General features: G+C 48.3%; 2 protein-coding genes across 2 annotated transcripts in view; one reads left to right on the top strand and one right to left on the bottom strand.

Moving 5' to 3' along the window:
- Positions 1–5,453, top strand: part of GDPD4 (glycerophosphodiester phosphodiesterase domain containing 4) — a 44,473-nt gene extending 39,020 nt beyond the window's left edge. Inside the window, exons 12-16 of the mRNA XM_067289608.1 lie at positions 92–249; positions 1,505–1,652; positions 2,796–2,878; positions 4,353–4,435; positions 5,422–5,453. Of these exons, the coding sequence (XP_067145709.1) occupies positions 92–249; positions 1,505–1,652; positions 2,796–2,878; positions 4,353–4,435; positions 5,422–5,453 (504 nt within the window). The remainder of the gene's footprint in view (positions 1–91; positions 250–1,504; positions 1,653–2,795; positions 2,879–4,352; positions 4,436–5,421) is intronic.
- A 2,197-nt stretch (positions 5,454–7,650) lies between these two features.
- Positions 7,651–15,757, bottom strand: part of MYO7A (myosin VIIA) — a 75,196-nt gene continuing 67,089 nt past the window's right edge. Inside the window, exons 46-50 of the mRNA XM_067289607.1 lie at positions 14,997–15,182; positions 13,392–13,508; positions 12,174–12,257; positions 11,516–11,635; positions 7,651–10,194 (exon numbers count right to left, since the gene is read on the bottom strand). Of these exons, the coding sequence (XP_067145708.1) occupies positions 10,105–10,194; positions 11,516–11,635; positions 12,174–12,257; positions 13,392–13,508; positions 14,997–15,182 (597 nt within the window). The 3' untranslated portion in view covers positions 7,651–10,104. The remainder of the gene's footprint in view (positions 10,195–11,515; positions 11,636–12,173; positions 12,258–13,391; positions 13,509–14,996; positions 15,183–15,757) is intronic.

Here is a 15,757-nt window from a genome sequence, read left to right as displayed (position 1 = left end):
CCTGCAAGACCTTATCCTTATTGGAGTTGTAAAGGGCAGGGTGTATTAGTAACTCTGTTGTGAATTCACTGGGTGCTCTTGTTGCCTGCAGGTCCTATGGCTGGAGAATGATATGAGGCCCTTTGTTCAGTCCGTTGCTCCTGGGTTTCAGCAGACAATGGGCAATAAGGCCCCAGTTGAAGACCTACTGATGGACAATATTGTCAAACTGAATCTGGCCTACACTGAAATGTCCAGTGAAGATATCCGGTAGGTTGCAATTTCGGCCTCAGTGTCGATGGACTGTATCTGGGGAATACTTGTTGTATGTGTGTGGCAATGTCTCCCTCCAGTGCCCGGCTCCAGGATCTGTAACATTTTGGGAAGAATATTCCTATAGCTTTTTGGAGGTGAAGGACTCTAGTTCACTCCTACTATTGAGCCTGTGTGTGGCCAAGAGGTGACAGATGTAATTGCAGCCCTCCCCTTGTGCCTCCCCCCCCAAGGGCACATTGTGTTAATTACTCTGCCAGGATATAAGGATCTTCTGGGTTAAAGAATCCAAGTGTTCCAATTCCTTGTATTGCACTGAAGCCAAGGATGGCCAAATCATCCCCAGTACCAGCAAGTGCTTAACCATGGAGAACAAAGAACTCTCTAACCTCCTGTGGCTCCTCCACAAACATCAGTGTGAGTGTTTAATGCTTTGGTGAGAGACCATCACCTTCTTGTAGCTACTGTTTTGGAGTTCTTGTCTCTGTTGCTACAACTGCTCTGTTGCTTGTGACACACTGAAAATGTCAGCTCTCCAATGGATTGATTCACAATTATTAGAGTAATTTCCAAAATGTTTCTCTTTCATGAAAAAAATATCTTGCCTGACTAGCTCTCCTTTTGAAAATTGTGTTTTTTTCTCTTTCCCATGCGCAAGAGCATTTAAGTCTAATAAAAAAAAGAAAGAAAGAATGCAAAAGTTTATAACTTTGGATGAGTATAAAGTTGATGTTTTCTTAATGATAATTTTTCCAGAATGTAACATTCTAGGTAGATCCATCTAGGGTAGATCCTAGGTAGCTTTACAAAAGCTAATACTGATGACATTTCTTTAGCAATATGCAGAGAATGGTCTCACTTCATATTAAGGTTCAATAGCGTATAAGGGTTTGACAAATGATCAGTTCATGTTGCAAATGTAATATTGGTGAGTAGTCAGCTTTGAGGTGAGTTTAAACACACTGTTAGGAAATTACAAACACATCATTACAGTGGTTTACATGGCAGATGGATAAGCAACTTTTTGACCTTTTAGTTGTATTAATTGCAGTTGTGTCCAGATGACTAGGTATTCTGTATTGGCTAGTCATTAATGATTAGTTATTTGGTTTGCCTTCTTGTCTCTTTCTTATCTGATTCCTAAGACAAGTCTTCCCTACAGAGAGTTGTCATTTCCCTCGATTCAACCCAAAGGGAGTACTTACCTCCTTTCTTTTCTTAACAAAGGTAAATGCCTCTTGTTCTTTTAAAGGAAATATGCTGAGGCGAATATCACCACCAACCTCTATGTGGTCAACGAGCCATGGCTCTTCTCCCTGGCATGGTGCTCTGGGGCTCACTCTGTGACCACCAATGCTGTCCATATGCTAAAGAACCTCAGCCAGCCACTCTTCCTCATGGTAAGCAAAAGTTCTCCCTTTTTCCCAGGGGTATGAAGTAGGGGTGGGGTGTTCATAGTTACATTTGGAGACTATGGGTCAGGTCATGCATGGATAAAGGAGATGCCCCTCTGGATGGAGAAGGATTTAAGCTGAACCCTAGCTTACCTGGCTCCTGTGAGCCACTCCAGGTATTACCACCCCATCTCCTTTTTCATCTTGGCCCAGGGAGAAGCATTCTGTTTGGTAGGACTTAGAGACTTAGGCCTTGAGATGAGGGCAAAAGAGTCATATTGAGACTTTTGTGGGGAGACGGAAGGGGCCTCTGAGGCCACATGTGGCTACTGTGCAAGGATTTCCATTTCCAGTCTTTTGAAGCTTGTTGATCTCAGAAGTTCCTCACTTTCTGGGGCCTCCTGTGCCCCTTCTCGAGCTTGGTCTGGTGCCTCAAGCCCAAGGAAAACAACCATAGAAATAACCCTGCCTTGGTGGAATAATTTTTTTACCCTATTTGTCTGTTCCCTACTCTTCCCTGGACAACTTGAAGGGCTAAGGGGTGCCTGGGGCATTGGTCGCATCAGGGTCCCTGCAAGGGTAACTGCTTTGTGTAACTGGTTTCACACTCATGAAGAGGATTTTACAATGTTTCCTTCTTCCCATCTGAGAGAGTGAAAAACTACAGATCTTAAGTTCATTCTGAGAATGGATGGACGTCCAGTCTCAGGTTGAATCTTCAGATGCTTTTAGGCTTTATGTAGGAGCTACCCCAGCTTTCTGTGGTGTTCAGTGAAGTACAGTTTTGCAAGGAGAAGCCAAGCGCCACTAGTTGATTTTAACCTTGGAAGGAAGAAGAGATAGCTATAGGGTCTGCCTATACAAACAAGAGGTCCCTGTTTTATTCATTATGATGTGGTTCAATCATCTTCTTTGCCACCTGCCACCCAGCAGCCCTATTCTGCCCTATTCCAGCACATGCAGGCTGGTGGCCACTTTGAAATGCTACCAAATGCTGTTTAAAGACCCGAGGGATGTTGCTGCACATACACGCCAGGCAGCTGAATTGCTGTAGTCAAGCAGCAAGAGGGAGCTTTGGCGGCTTTTTTGAGTCTCAGACTCCATGATAGGTCCTTGGTATTGGGCACATCCTCTGTTGTTCTCTTGCAGACTCCACAGCAGTACAACATCATGTGGATCCTGACAGACGTGACCTCCGTGCTCCTCATCTCACTCATCTTTGCTCTGCACTGGTAAATGCTGAGTTGCTAATGGCTGTTCTAGCCTGCTCTGTTGCCCCAAGCAGAGGGCTGGAGGGATGCTTTCAGGTGGTCTGAGGGGTTAAAAGTGCTGTTGAGGACATCTCCTTTCCTTTCAGGAATTAGAAGAAAGCCCTGAAAGGCTCCAAAGATCCCTCCACTTCTCCTGTTTGTTTTTATTTTTCCTTTTCCTTTGGCAACTCAGGCATCATCCACCCCAAAGATTCAGTGGAGACTTGGTGGGTTCAGGGTAGCAGCCAAAACCAGTTATCAAAGCTGATGGACTGAGGGAAGAACTGATTTTTCTATTCTTACTATATAGACACTGTTGCACTGGATTTACTTTGGAGGAAAGCTCTCATTGTTAACGTTTGAGCACCACATGTCTCTGTGTCTGCCTATGTCAGAGCTGCTGAGGAAATCCATCCTCCCAGATGCAAATCAAAAGTCTGAGCATCTCACAGACACTGCAATTTTATTTTCTCCCATTGTGTCAAAGACATTGCCTCCATTTTATACGTTGGAAAACAGGTTCCCAAGACAAGCTCTGTGTCAAGACAGACTGTGCTTTGCTTTGGCATGGAAAAGGGCAGCAGCTCTATTTTTGCTCTGGGAGGATGGAGAGATGAACAGGTTACAGTACAAGCAGGTGATGAACTGGTAGCTGTACAGGCAAGTTTGCTGGGCACCTAGGCTTTTCCCTTCACAAGGCTGAGTCGCTCTTTCCCTCCCTTGCTCTCTCACCGTGCTCTGAGCAGTCCTTCCCCAGGTTCTGCTTCAGCGGCTTTGATCTTGCTTTCAAGGCAAGTTGCAGTGTGGTTGTAGCCACCTTCCCTCCCCGCTATGAATCACCACCACTGCTAGACCTTCCCATGCCCGTCTTCTCCTGACTCCTGTTCATGTGCTGCCCTGTCCTGCTCACCATGTTGTGCTGCGCTGTCATGGGAAGCTCTTTCTTTGGGGAAAGCAGAGCAGTGTGCACATTTCCCAGGACTCTGCAGACGTTTTTGATCCAGCCACATAACCTTTTCTTGTCTGATGCTGCAACAAGGGCACTCCTAGCCTGTATAAGGAGTGAGGTGCCATCAGCAATGCCTAAGACCCATGGGTGGTCTTGTTTTTCAGATTTACAAATGCACCAAAATCACAGTTCTAAAATTTCCCTGGCTGCTTAGGAACCAGTGGCTGTGAACAAGTCTGGGGCTTCTGAACACCTAAATCTCTCATAAAAAACAGGGCTTAGTCACAAAGTTGCCTTCAGAATGCTGTCGTACATGTGTGGTGTGGACACCTAGACATCACAGTCATGGACCAGAGTCCTTTCACAGTAGGGATTTGAACAAATCCCAAAAATATGAAAGCAGTTCCTGTTCTGACAAAGTAGAAGATGAATGACCAGGGTGCCAAGGAGCTGTGAGGGGAACCCACATCAAGCAATGGCCTGACCCAGATGTTTTGCCCTGCGCAGGTGGCGAGAGCGGAGTTTCTCCTGCTGCACCCACGACGGCAGCACGATGCTGGAGAGTGGCACCTACAACAAGTTCAGGACAGGTGAGTTGGGCAAGGGGAGCTGGAAGTCTCATCCTCTGTGGGGCTGTCTCTGTGGGGGAGCAGCTCTGCAGGAAAGGATGCCAAGGTCCTGGAGGATGAGATGGCCATGAGTCAGCAGCATGCCCTTGCAGTGGTGAAGGCCAGCCACGTCCTGGGCTGTCTAAGTAAAAGTGCAGCCATCAGAGCCAGGAAAGCAATTCCTCCCCTTTGTTCAGCACTGGTGAGGCCACATCTGGGCACTGCATCCAGTTTGGGCTTTCCAGTACCAGGCAGATGGTGACAGATGGGAGTGAACCCAGCGGAGCCACCAAGTTGGTCGGGCCTGGAGCAGGGGATGTATGAGAGAGGCTGAGAGCTGGGGTTGTGCAGCAGGAGAGGCCAAGGCCAAGGGGGATCTTATTGCTATCTGCAAACACCTAATGGGAGGGTATAGAGGGGATGGAGCTAGACTCTTCTTGGAGATGCAAAAATGAACAGATAAGAGGCAATGGCACAAGTTGTAACATGGGAAATTCTGACTAGATATAAAGGGAGAAAAAAGAAATCTTACCAATCAGGGTGGTCAAGCACTGGAACAGGGACCCAGACAGGTAGGGAATATCCATCCCTGGAGATATTCAAAGCTCTTCTGGACAAAGCCCTGAGCAGTCTGATCTAATTGGCCATGCTTCAAAGAAAACTTGGGCCAGAGACTTCCAGATGTCTCCTCCAACCTGCATTGCTTTGCAATTCTGTGAAAATGGAGCCCAGAGGCACCAAGCACTCTCAGGTCTGTAAGGCAGGGTGGACCTGTCTTGGACACCTTCATGCTCCAGCTTTCCAGGCTAATGGCTCAGATTGCAGACCCCCCCAAGGCAGGAGAGCTATCATCCAAAGTGACCTGGCCTGAGCTGTGTGCATTTTTGGCCTGAATCTGTTTGTTCATGACTGCTGGCAGAACAGCTGCAAGTGTTTCTGTAGCTCACTGTGTGTGTCCCCTTTTCCAGAGCTCAGCGACATGCCTGCAGTTGTGGCCTGACGGGAGTAGGAAGGAGACAGAGACCTGCTATTTCACCGACAGCTGGAGAGCAGAGCCCCTCCCTGCAGTGGAAATGCCAACCCGCCATCAGCCACCGCATGGGGGTGGGAGCCACAGGACAGCAAAACGCAGGCAAAGGCATCAGGGGGAGAGCAGTTGGCCAGGGAATGGGTTCAGAAATGCCTGGTGAAGAGGAGCTGTTTGCCTCTGTGATCCTAGTGGAGATGAGCACTGCCCTTGCTGGTCCTGTCCTGCTTGCCTACAGCTTTCCTTGTAATCCCATGCCTGGCAAGGATCGACCAGGGTGTAGGGGAGCACAGATGAGGTTGTAGCTGTGAAGAAGCTGGGTACCATGACAAGGTGCTTAAATCCCCTTGGCAGCAGCCTTTTCGCTCTCAGAGTGTTGGTGTCCCACAGGGCAACAATCTTGATATCCCTCCTGTTACGCGCTAAACCTCTGTTTGTGCATCTTTGTTTTGCACACACTGCAAACATCTGAGTGTCCTCTAGTCCTGCTTGTCCTCGGCTGCCGGTGTTTCTCCAGTCAGACTGACTTCCTCTGCTCCACACACTCCCTCCCTACTGGCAGGTCTCCTCCAGCCCCAAGTGTGCACCAACCCCACCATGATGGTCCAGAGCTGCTGGCTGGTTTATCAGGGTCTGCACCTCTCCATAACACAGGCAGGGGAAGCCTACCATTAGCCCTGCTGGGACAGTCCCTTCCCCTTCTTGGCTGTGGGCAAGGGTTTTTCTTTCCAAAGGTGCTGAAGGATGTTTTGGTGCCTTGGCGATGTAACCACTGGGACTATAATCAGGAGCACACACATCAGGGGGTTTGTGCTACATGTGACCTGGTCCCACCAAGTGTCCTGTTTGCTTTTCCCTTGGGAAGATCTTTATACTTGCTCTGCATCCTGGCATTTATTCTGATTTTTATTACTCCTAGTGGCTGTTGGCACACATGAGGAAGGGGGTCTACGCACAGCTCTGCCCTATTCTGCAAGGGAGATGTGAGCATCATCTCTCAGGTTTAAGCCATAAACTTCTACTTGAACAGATAATAAGAAGACATTTTTGTAACCTGCAATACTATTTTAAATACATTTTAGCTCTCCTACTCTGTTTTGCTCTCATTCCATCACATGGGGAAAGGGGAAGAAGATAATAGTCTTTACTTGAATCGGGCCACAGCCATTTGCTCATACATAAGCCTCATGCAGCTGTGTGTTTCTGCCAAATAAACCTACCACAAGTGAATTTTGATAGGGAAGCATTAGGCTTCTGAGTTAACTGTGCTGAGAGGACCTGTAGAGACCTCAAGCCTTTCTGAGTTGGCAGTTTTGGAGTATTTATCACTGAGATAACACTCACATGAACATAAAGCTCTTTTTACCATCAAGGGCTAGAAATGAAAAAAAGACAGCAGTCTCCTTTGAAAAAGTGCAAAAGGGCTGGCAGATTGGTGTAGAGCAGCTCTGAGTTTATGAAGCATAGGAAGATGATGGTGTTAACCCTCTCCCCACGCCCCGTCTCCCCTGCAGGTTTGTAGATTTTATTGGTGCCACCCATGTGAAGGCACTTACTTAAGCAGCAAAAATAGGAAATGAAGAGTGTGTGGGCTGAGCTGTAGAGTGTGCCATGGCGTCCCCAGCCCAGGGGAGGGACCTGAATGAGACAAGCTGTGCTCCTGTGACCATTGCTTTTAACACCTATTAGGAAAAGTCCACCACCATGCGCCTTCGTCCGTGTGTCTAGCTGCTACTTGGCAGTGACGTCTCTCACCATGCTCGCCTCCCCCATCCTCCGCTGCCTTCTCTGGCAAAGCTACTATTTTTGTTGCTTCTTAGGTGGCAAGATCTAGCAACTCCAAGTCTGACTCCCACACACAAATTTTTCATCCAATACTTCCTACATCCAGTGACTGAGCTCAAAACTGGTCATCACAGAGTAACCAGCCCTTACCTCACAGCATGAGCAATGGTGACTCCCCCGTCTCCAGTGGTTTTTACCCAGCAAAATAAGACATCATTTCTAGTCCAAGTGCTCCAATAATTTGCTCCCCGTCACTGGCTACTCTTACCAGGAGTTCCACTCTGCAAGGAGAAATCCTCTCTACATCGAGGACCTCAGACTCCCGAGCCCGCCTCTCCTCGTGGAGTCACTAACACAAATGAGCATTGCAGAACAGCCTCCCACAAGCCACTTTATGCTTTTTAATTAGAGTATTTCACTTGGACATATGCTTTCATGTTACATCGTTTGGTATGAATATAAACAGGCCAGCAGACGCTAATACACAGACGGTATGACACACAGGCACACACACACAGGCAGAGTCCCAGCACCCTCTGAAACCCCGACGGTTTGGAGTGTGGTGGGGTGCATGAGAGGCCAACAGAGCTGTGAGTGGAGGGAGGAGGGCGGTGGGGAAAGCTGGCCCGAGATGATAGCGCTTGAAAACATTGCTGTGCTGCATCATCTACTGAGTATGCTGTGGGAGGCAGGAATGGCGGGAGACTAAAGGAGGCTGCGGTGGTGGTGGGTGATGTGAGCGTACGCAGCGGGGGGAGAGTCCTGGGACAGCTGGACCACTGCAGCTGAGGGAGGGGAGAGTAGCGTCAGAGATGCGTGTTGAGGAGGCAGCTCATCGCTCTCGTGGGGCTTGGCCAACGTAACCACACTCCCTTCATCACAGCAACTTGGGCAGGGGGAAGGTAGAGAAAGGGGACCTCCTAGGAGCCCTGTTGGCTTGGGGATGTCTCCGTGAAGCATCTCATTTCCTTTGGTGGAACGGCCAAGGTCCAGAGTTGCTGCTGTGTCCCAGCTGGATGCTGCGATCCTCGCACTCTGGCAGGCAGACGCTAATGCTATCTATCTGGCATGCCACTGTGTTTGGGAACCAAGCCCCTCTGATGGCTCTCCATCAGTGACAAGGTCACATAAACAGCCTGTTTGTGGCTGAGCAAACCAGGAGACCAGCAGGAAACAGCTCAGTGCCAGGGTGAGGATCACTGGAGTTCAACAAGTCAACACACAACACCTGGCAATACTGACTTTTATGAAAGTGGCTGAGCTCAGCTCAGTTCATGGGACCAAGAGAGCTCTCCCACACCTACTGAGAGCTGCTCAGGATTAGTGAAGCCAACACCAAACCTCGGTGGACACTTCTCATCTCTGCTGAAGCCGTGTTCCTAGGCATGTGCTCCTTTGGGGCTCTGGGTTTCAGAGAGGCACCCTGTGCTCCTTCCCCTGCTTCTCTCCAGTCACAGCATGGCTTTAGCCTCCTCTCTGCTGGTGGGCCCCATCTCTGGTCTGATGGTGGCTTGTCTGCACTGCATGGTGCCAGGTAGAGGACTAGACAACCAGCCAGCAGATTAGCACGGCCAACCAAAGATGGAGAAAAGCCCACTGAAATCAAGGGCCTGACCTCACTGTGAGTGGTTTAGGCTCCGGCTCGGACCAGTAAAGAGCTGTTTCAAAGAGCAACACACACAAAAGCACAATAAATTCATTAGCTGTTTCCAACTCCGATGACCAAGTGCCTGTTTGGATCAGAGCACTTTCCACACAACATGAGCTGGCCACAGTCTTCCAAGCGTGGGGACTTCAAAACTCCAATATCCATATTGAAGGTTGTGGTACAGATCATCCCAGGGCTAATTGGTCTGGAAAGAAGGGGCAAGAGGAGAGAATTTGTCTTCCCAGCTTCACTTCCAGCTGAGCCCATGAGTTGGGAAAGATGTGCCTTGCATATATTCAGCCTCTGGCAGTCATGGCTCTGCAGGAGTCCTTGGGCGAGAGATAGTCCTGCAGGTCGCCCTCAGCCCCGAGTCAGCATCCAGATAACGGCACAAAATGCAGGGTTTTTTTGTTTTTAATATTTTAAAAAATAAATAGAGGAAGAAAAGAAACTTTTAAAATTTGTTCTTTAAATATTTCCAGCATTGCACAGACAGCACTTTAGTATTCTAGTCTGTTCGATCAGTGTTTTTTTTATCCTGATTCCTAGTTTAAATGAACTCCTCTCAGTCAGCTTTTTCTTTCTGTTCTTCTTAAGAACACAATGTATTCTTCTGTAATGTCAAACACAAGACCTGCAGTGTTCATTGGATTTCTTTCCAGCATAGTTTGGAGCTTTGTTACTTCTCTTCAAACCTGAAATGCCCATAACCTCTCCAAAAGCTGCTAGCACCCTGATAGCTCTCTCTTTACTTAAAAAAACAAAACAAAACAAAACAAAACAAAACAAAAAAAAAAATCACATGCACATCACACATACACACACGCACACACACTCCTCTTCCTCCCAGAGCCTTTGCAATGCCAGCCTTTGGTTCCAGGCAAACATCCTGCCAGAGTCTCCGCTCAGTCTCTATCTGAGAGCGGTGGTGTTACCTGGAAATCTTTGTGGTTTAAGACAGAGTCGAGGTGCAAGGTGGGGAAGGAAGATGAGAGGTCAGAGATAGTCATCTTCGCTGGAAGGGGAGGTGGTACTTGAGCACTCAAGGTCAGAGTCCAGTGAACTCCCGGATGGTGTTCGGCTCATCTTCCACATCTGAGAGGAAAAGGTTCTCCCCCAGCTGCATGGGTATCCCACAAGCCTCAGCTGGTGAATTAGCCCCATGGCGACCTGCCAGTGGCTTCTTGCAGTTCACTTGCTACCCTTTGCACTCCTCTGTTTGCTCATGGCTGTTAGCATCTGGCTGATGTACGAGGTCAAAAGATCATCCATCTTGTAGCCCTGGTAAGGAGGGAGAAGACGTTACCTGCCTTTATAGCACAACTTATGGTCTCTAGCTTATGCTTCCTGAGTGCACAGGCTGCCAGTTGTTGACTTCCAAGTTTTCAGATCTTTTTGACCCTTTTCACTGTACTCTTTGGGTGACATGACCCTGCCACCAGGCTCAAGGGCCAAATACAATTTCTTAATGCAGTATGAGATGGAGGAACTCACTGTCCCAAGATGCTGTTGAGGCCAAGGACATAGGGAGCTTTGGAAGGGGACTGGATTTTTAAATGGCCAGCAGCATCTTGAATGCCTCAAATTAATAATATTAAAGCCAGCAGGAATTCTTATTTTTCATGCTTTGGGCTTAAGGCAGTCTAAGCAGGAGAGGTGAGGGTGGGATGGAATGCATGGTGTTGAGGAATCTGACATTATTGGCTGGCAGTGGACTCAGCAGAGCTTCATCTGCTGTAGGACACAGGCTGATGACCAAGGTGGACTTCATTGCTCTGACTGATGCTAAGGACAAGCTGGGCAGAGGAGCTTGGTAAAAGGGCTCAAGACCCCTCCTGAGCCTGTGTCTACTTTAACGTGCTTTCCACTCCAGAACAGGGAGCAGTGCCCCATTCTTTTGGGATGGTAATACCCCAAGCACTTCAGACTCACTCCTGAGTTGGATGATGGACCCATTTGGAGCCTCATCCACTGAGCAGAGTCATGATGTGTATGTACCAGGCTAGTCCAGTGCTACTGCACTGGGTGCAGCCACAGGGCAGTCTGCAGCAAGTACTCTGCTGTGGCAAAGCACTGCAGACAGGAGAGGGAAGGAGAGGTGAGGCCACACATCCTCCCCTCTCGGGATACTATTGAACTGCCGTGCACATTGGATAGCCTGACCTGCCCCAATCCATCCTCAGATCTTTTGCCTCATAGCAATTTTAATTTCCTTTTGAAATGAGCCTGTCTAGAAGTAGGCTGCCTTCCTTTGAACTTCTTCCAGATTTGACCCAAAGTCTGATCCACTCCCTAGGAAAAGATGTTCTAGAGATAATAACAACACAGTGCTGAAACCCAGAAGATAAAAACCCTTCAGGCTTACTCTAAGAAACACAGTTTGCTGCAAGCAGGGAGAGTATAATGAGGAAGTGTCATTATATATTGTAATAATTATGGTCTTCCCTAGACATCTAATTTTGGTCTGCCAAAGTCGGGACTTGGTCTAACTGGGGAGAGCTGTTCTTATGTGCACAGTGCAGAAAATCTGCTCTGCGGTTCTCTGCCCATCCTCTCCAGTCTATGATGTGCCCTGTGCCCAGTAATCTTGACTGCTCCTTACCAGGGACGTCTCACAGAGCAGCTTGCTTCCCCTCACCAGGTTGCCGATGGTTATATGGAAGTACGTGTTGCCACTGCTCCAGTTGGAAATCTTTGTGAAGGGGTGAGTGATGAGAATATCCTGGAGGGAACAAAAGACTGACACTCAACACACGACAGCTTGAACTTCCATGAGGGGCTGTGGGGCTCTCTCATGTCCTTGTCCATTTTCCATCAAAGCAGACTAAGGCTGTCTGCTGAGATGGGACTGTATCACTGCCTCATGAGATTGGCAGAGTGAGGTGTGAGACTCTGGATCCTCCAGCACTTGTGGAGAGTAGCTGTACTAGAAGGACCATGTGGCTGACAGAAGTACCTAGTAGAAACTCATCTACTCCAGCTCCAGTCCTACTGTCTATGAAAGGATTGAGGACTGCGTGTATTCTCCAGCTACAGGGCCCTAAGAGTTGGTTCTCCCAACCCTTCTGTTAAAAAGAGCTGGGATGGCTCTGTAAAATAATGAACCTCTGCCTCTAGAAACTTTTCTGGCTATCTAGTCTTTGTAGCTAGGCTTAATGAGACTGCCTGTAGCTCTGAACAACACGCTCCTTGGGATGACCTCTGCAAGAGGTTGTGGGGGTGGCTGGGGAGCATCTAGTGAAGACCTCAGTCCTGCTTACCTTGGTTTTGGGATCAATGAGGCTGACTCCATGCTTGTTGATGGCAATTAGAAGGATCTCTGGATAATTTGGCTCTGTAGTTTGCTGCGGGAAATGAGATGAAGCAATTATGGGAAGCGGCATGCAAAATCAGACTCCTTCCTACTTCCTCACTCCCTGTTTTCTCCTGCCAACATTCAGTGGCCCATTAACTGCTATCCAGTTTATCTTTTAAAGACAAGCATAGAGCCTATTAAGATATCAGCAATATTCATGGCTGCCTAGTTAATCCCAGATCTCCTACATGCACAATAATCAAAGTGTTTGTTAGTTACTAGCAGTGTTAAGTTCCTTGCTCCCCTCGATGGTCTCCCAAATGAGAAGCCATCCTGCCATTGGCAAGGAAGAGCTGGGATGGGCTGGCAAACCCTAGATATCTGCTCTCCCTTCCAACCCCTCTGCTTGGTGTTCTGCTCCTCCTTGTGCCTCCTGCTGTGGACCTCCAGGCCAAGTGTATGCTACTCTTTGCTCTGCTGATCTTTGCATTCAGTTTTGTTAGCGCTGGTAATCCCTTCTCCCAGCCCTGTGTCAGCACAGCAGGGTCTTCAGTTTGTTTGATGAGCTAGGGCCCACGGGACAGGGCCTCAATTCCTGGTCCTGACACAGACTTCTTAGCTCCCAAGTCACTTTTGGTGAAAAAAATCACAGAATATGTTCAGATCCCATATGCCATCTAAGATGGACATGGACAGCAAACAGGGAGCATAAATTCAAGGAACTGATCAACAATTTGAGCAACATGTTTGCAGACATTGCAATGAGGTGCCCAAGGCACCTGAATAGATTTCATAACTACTGGCTCCCACTGCCTTTGATGGGAGTCTGATGTGGTGGCTGGTGTAGGTTTGGCTCTTGGTGTATGCAGAACTGTCCCTTGGAAAAGCAAATTTTCCCCATGCCTCAGCAAAACAGAAAGTGCTGCAAGAACAGACCCAGTATAACTGAGATATGTTGATGGTCTAAAATGCCTCAGTCTGTGCAAAGAGGCAGGATGGCAGTAAACAGGTCTATCGGTCCTTTACTGAGGAATGATCTCACACTCCTTCCCTGCTTCACCATGGTGACTCCCAGACTGTCCTAGATCCCCAGGAAAACCCTGTAGACCTGGAGCCCCTCCATGATATGGGGCTCCTGACCTTGGCTCAAAGCTGCCAGGGAAAGCCCAAGTAGGACAGGTACCTTCACTTCAAAGAACGCTGATCCAAACGTAGGCCACTTGAAGATAATCTTTAGGAAGGCAAGCTTGGCTTCTTCTCTTGTTTTGCCCGCGTGCTTATTGTAGTATGCCACGATGGACTGCAACAGAGAACACAGTTGAGCTGGAGGGTTTGTACAATGTAGGACCAGTGATGCTTGCAGGGAAAGAACATCATCCCCAAAAGATGGTTTATCCTACCAGAAACCGTAAGTGCTTCATAGTAACTTGGCTGCTTAACAAGAAACTGCCATGCCTTTCCCTGGATGTTCACTAATAACCTGCAGAAACGCATCAGGTGTCTACCTGCCCACCAGTGCTGGAGGGGCATCAACATGAGCATTTATTAATGAGAAGAAGTAAGTTTGGTGGGTAAAGCTCTGCAAGTGCTTTCTGTGTGCCTGGGAATCAGTTTTCTTCTGCTCAGCCCTGTACAGGAGTGTCTGGTATCAAGGCACTGAGCCTTGGGGACAGTCACCTTTAGCATGGCTTAGGGGACATTCAGCCTCAGGGTGGGTGTCTGGGCTCACTGGATGGCTGGGTGGTAAGCAGGGAGCTGACTAGTCTAGCCAAAATGATATATGGATGAGAGAAGGTGATATAAAAAGGTCCAGGGAGATGTATGCTTAACTAAGTACTTAGCCTCCATCATTAGCCACCAGCCACACTGCAAAAGGAGGGGGGTAGCTGCTAACCCTGGGATCTCCTTCACAGTGCTTAGCACTGCTCAGGATACAGAAAACTCAGGTTCAGTTCTCCCTGCTGCACTAATTCCTAAGCTATAGAGTGTTTTCAGGCAGCAAGTTTCTTGTGACCAATGTTATTCTTAATTTAGTTTATATATTTTATTTTTAAAATATTAATATAATTATTAATTAATATTAATATATTATTAATAAATATTAACTGGGCCCAGTCAGGAGTCGGTGGCTGGAGTAGAAGTTATCAAGGAAGAGAAATGCAGGTTCCTGCCTCTGATCCAAAGAATACATCACAGAAATGCTGACTGGTCACTGGAGCAGGGTTGGAACCAGGGTTCCCTCTCTTAGATGAGGTGTGCAAGCAAGCTATAAGGAGTATAAGGTTCAATACTCCAATTTAAGCAGCAGAAGTGACTAACGGACTCTCAGTCCATAGAAGCCAATAGTTTGCTGGTTAGGTACACGGGAGAGCTCAAGATCCAGCAAACAGAAAGGACTTACAAGACTATTTCATGGCAGTTAGACAGCTATGTTCTTTTGCAGCTCTAGACCTGCCCGTACCTGTGCCTCAGGTCTCCCTATGTAAAGTGGGGAGAATAATCCCTCTGCTCTGCAGTCTGCAAACTAGCATGTCTCCACATGGTGCTGCATCCAGTGCTCCAGCAACAGCCACAGCAACATGTGGCACAAACGTAACCCACAGCAATGTAACGGCACGTGCAGGTTCCTCCTCCCACGCTGTTGGGGAGGCTGTGGCTCTGCTAAGGCTCAAGAGTCATTAGTCACTCATTCTGGCAGCCCCACTTCGAAGCTGAGCGTCAGACGAGTCATCTGAGATGCTGGGCTTCCCCCAGCCGGGCCTGGCATGTAACTACAGCTGCCGTTTACCCTTTTCCAGTCATCTGGAGAGAGCTGCCGGATGAGGTCCTGAGGCACCAGCTCCTTCAGGAGCTTCGGGATGCTGGGGAAATAGGACTTGTCATCCTCAAACTTCACTCGGTAGATGAGAGCCGCCAGCTGCAGGACCTCCTCCCGCGTACACTTGTGGTAGCCACGCAGGTACTTTGGTAACTCCTGCATGGACAAGAGAGCCATTGACAGATAGAGGCGGATAACCACAGACCCTCATCCTCAGGGACATCCCCACCTCCCCAGAGAGAAGAAGACAGTGATTGCTTGAAGGGAAGCACCAGTCTGTGCCAACACACGCATCTGCTTACTAAAGTGGTTTATTTTCCTTCTGTAGCTTGATGTGCAACATACACCTTTCCACCCAGAGGGTCTCTATGACTGCCCCCATCCCTGCATCTCAGGGAAAATCTTTATGGAGGGAGAGAGGCGCTGTGGACATTAAATGGAGTTCATGGAGATCTCCAGTCCCTAGCTATGAGGCTCAGCCCTCCTAGCAGGTGTGCTGAGTGTGGTGGACAAGCAGCTGCTCAGCTGCTTAAAGGTCCTCTCTGGTCTAAACCAGTCTCCTGTTACATGGCACAGGGTGATCCCCATGCTAGGCCTAACTATCAGGAGGGAGTGAACCTACAGTCTTGGTTACCTTCCCTTTTCCCAGAAAATCCACCCCTAGTGATGGCCCCTTGGGATCGAACAGCCTTTTCTGCATGTTTTGCAAGGTTTTAAATATATTCTCTCAT

This window comes from Apteryx mantelli, chromosome 1 (assembly GCF_036417845.1).
Source record: "Apteryx mantelli isolate bAptMan1 chromosome 1, bAptMan1.hap1, whole genome shotgun sequence".
In the NCBI taxonomy this organism is placed as follows: Eukaryota; Metazoa; Chordata; class Aves; order Apterygiformes; family Apterygidae; genus Apteryx; species Apteryx mantelli.
This window is presented reverse-complemented; position numbering and strand designations above follow the sequence as displayed.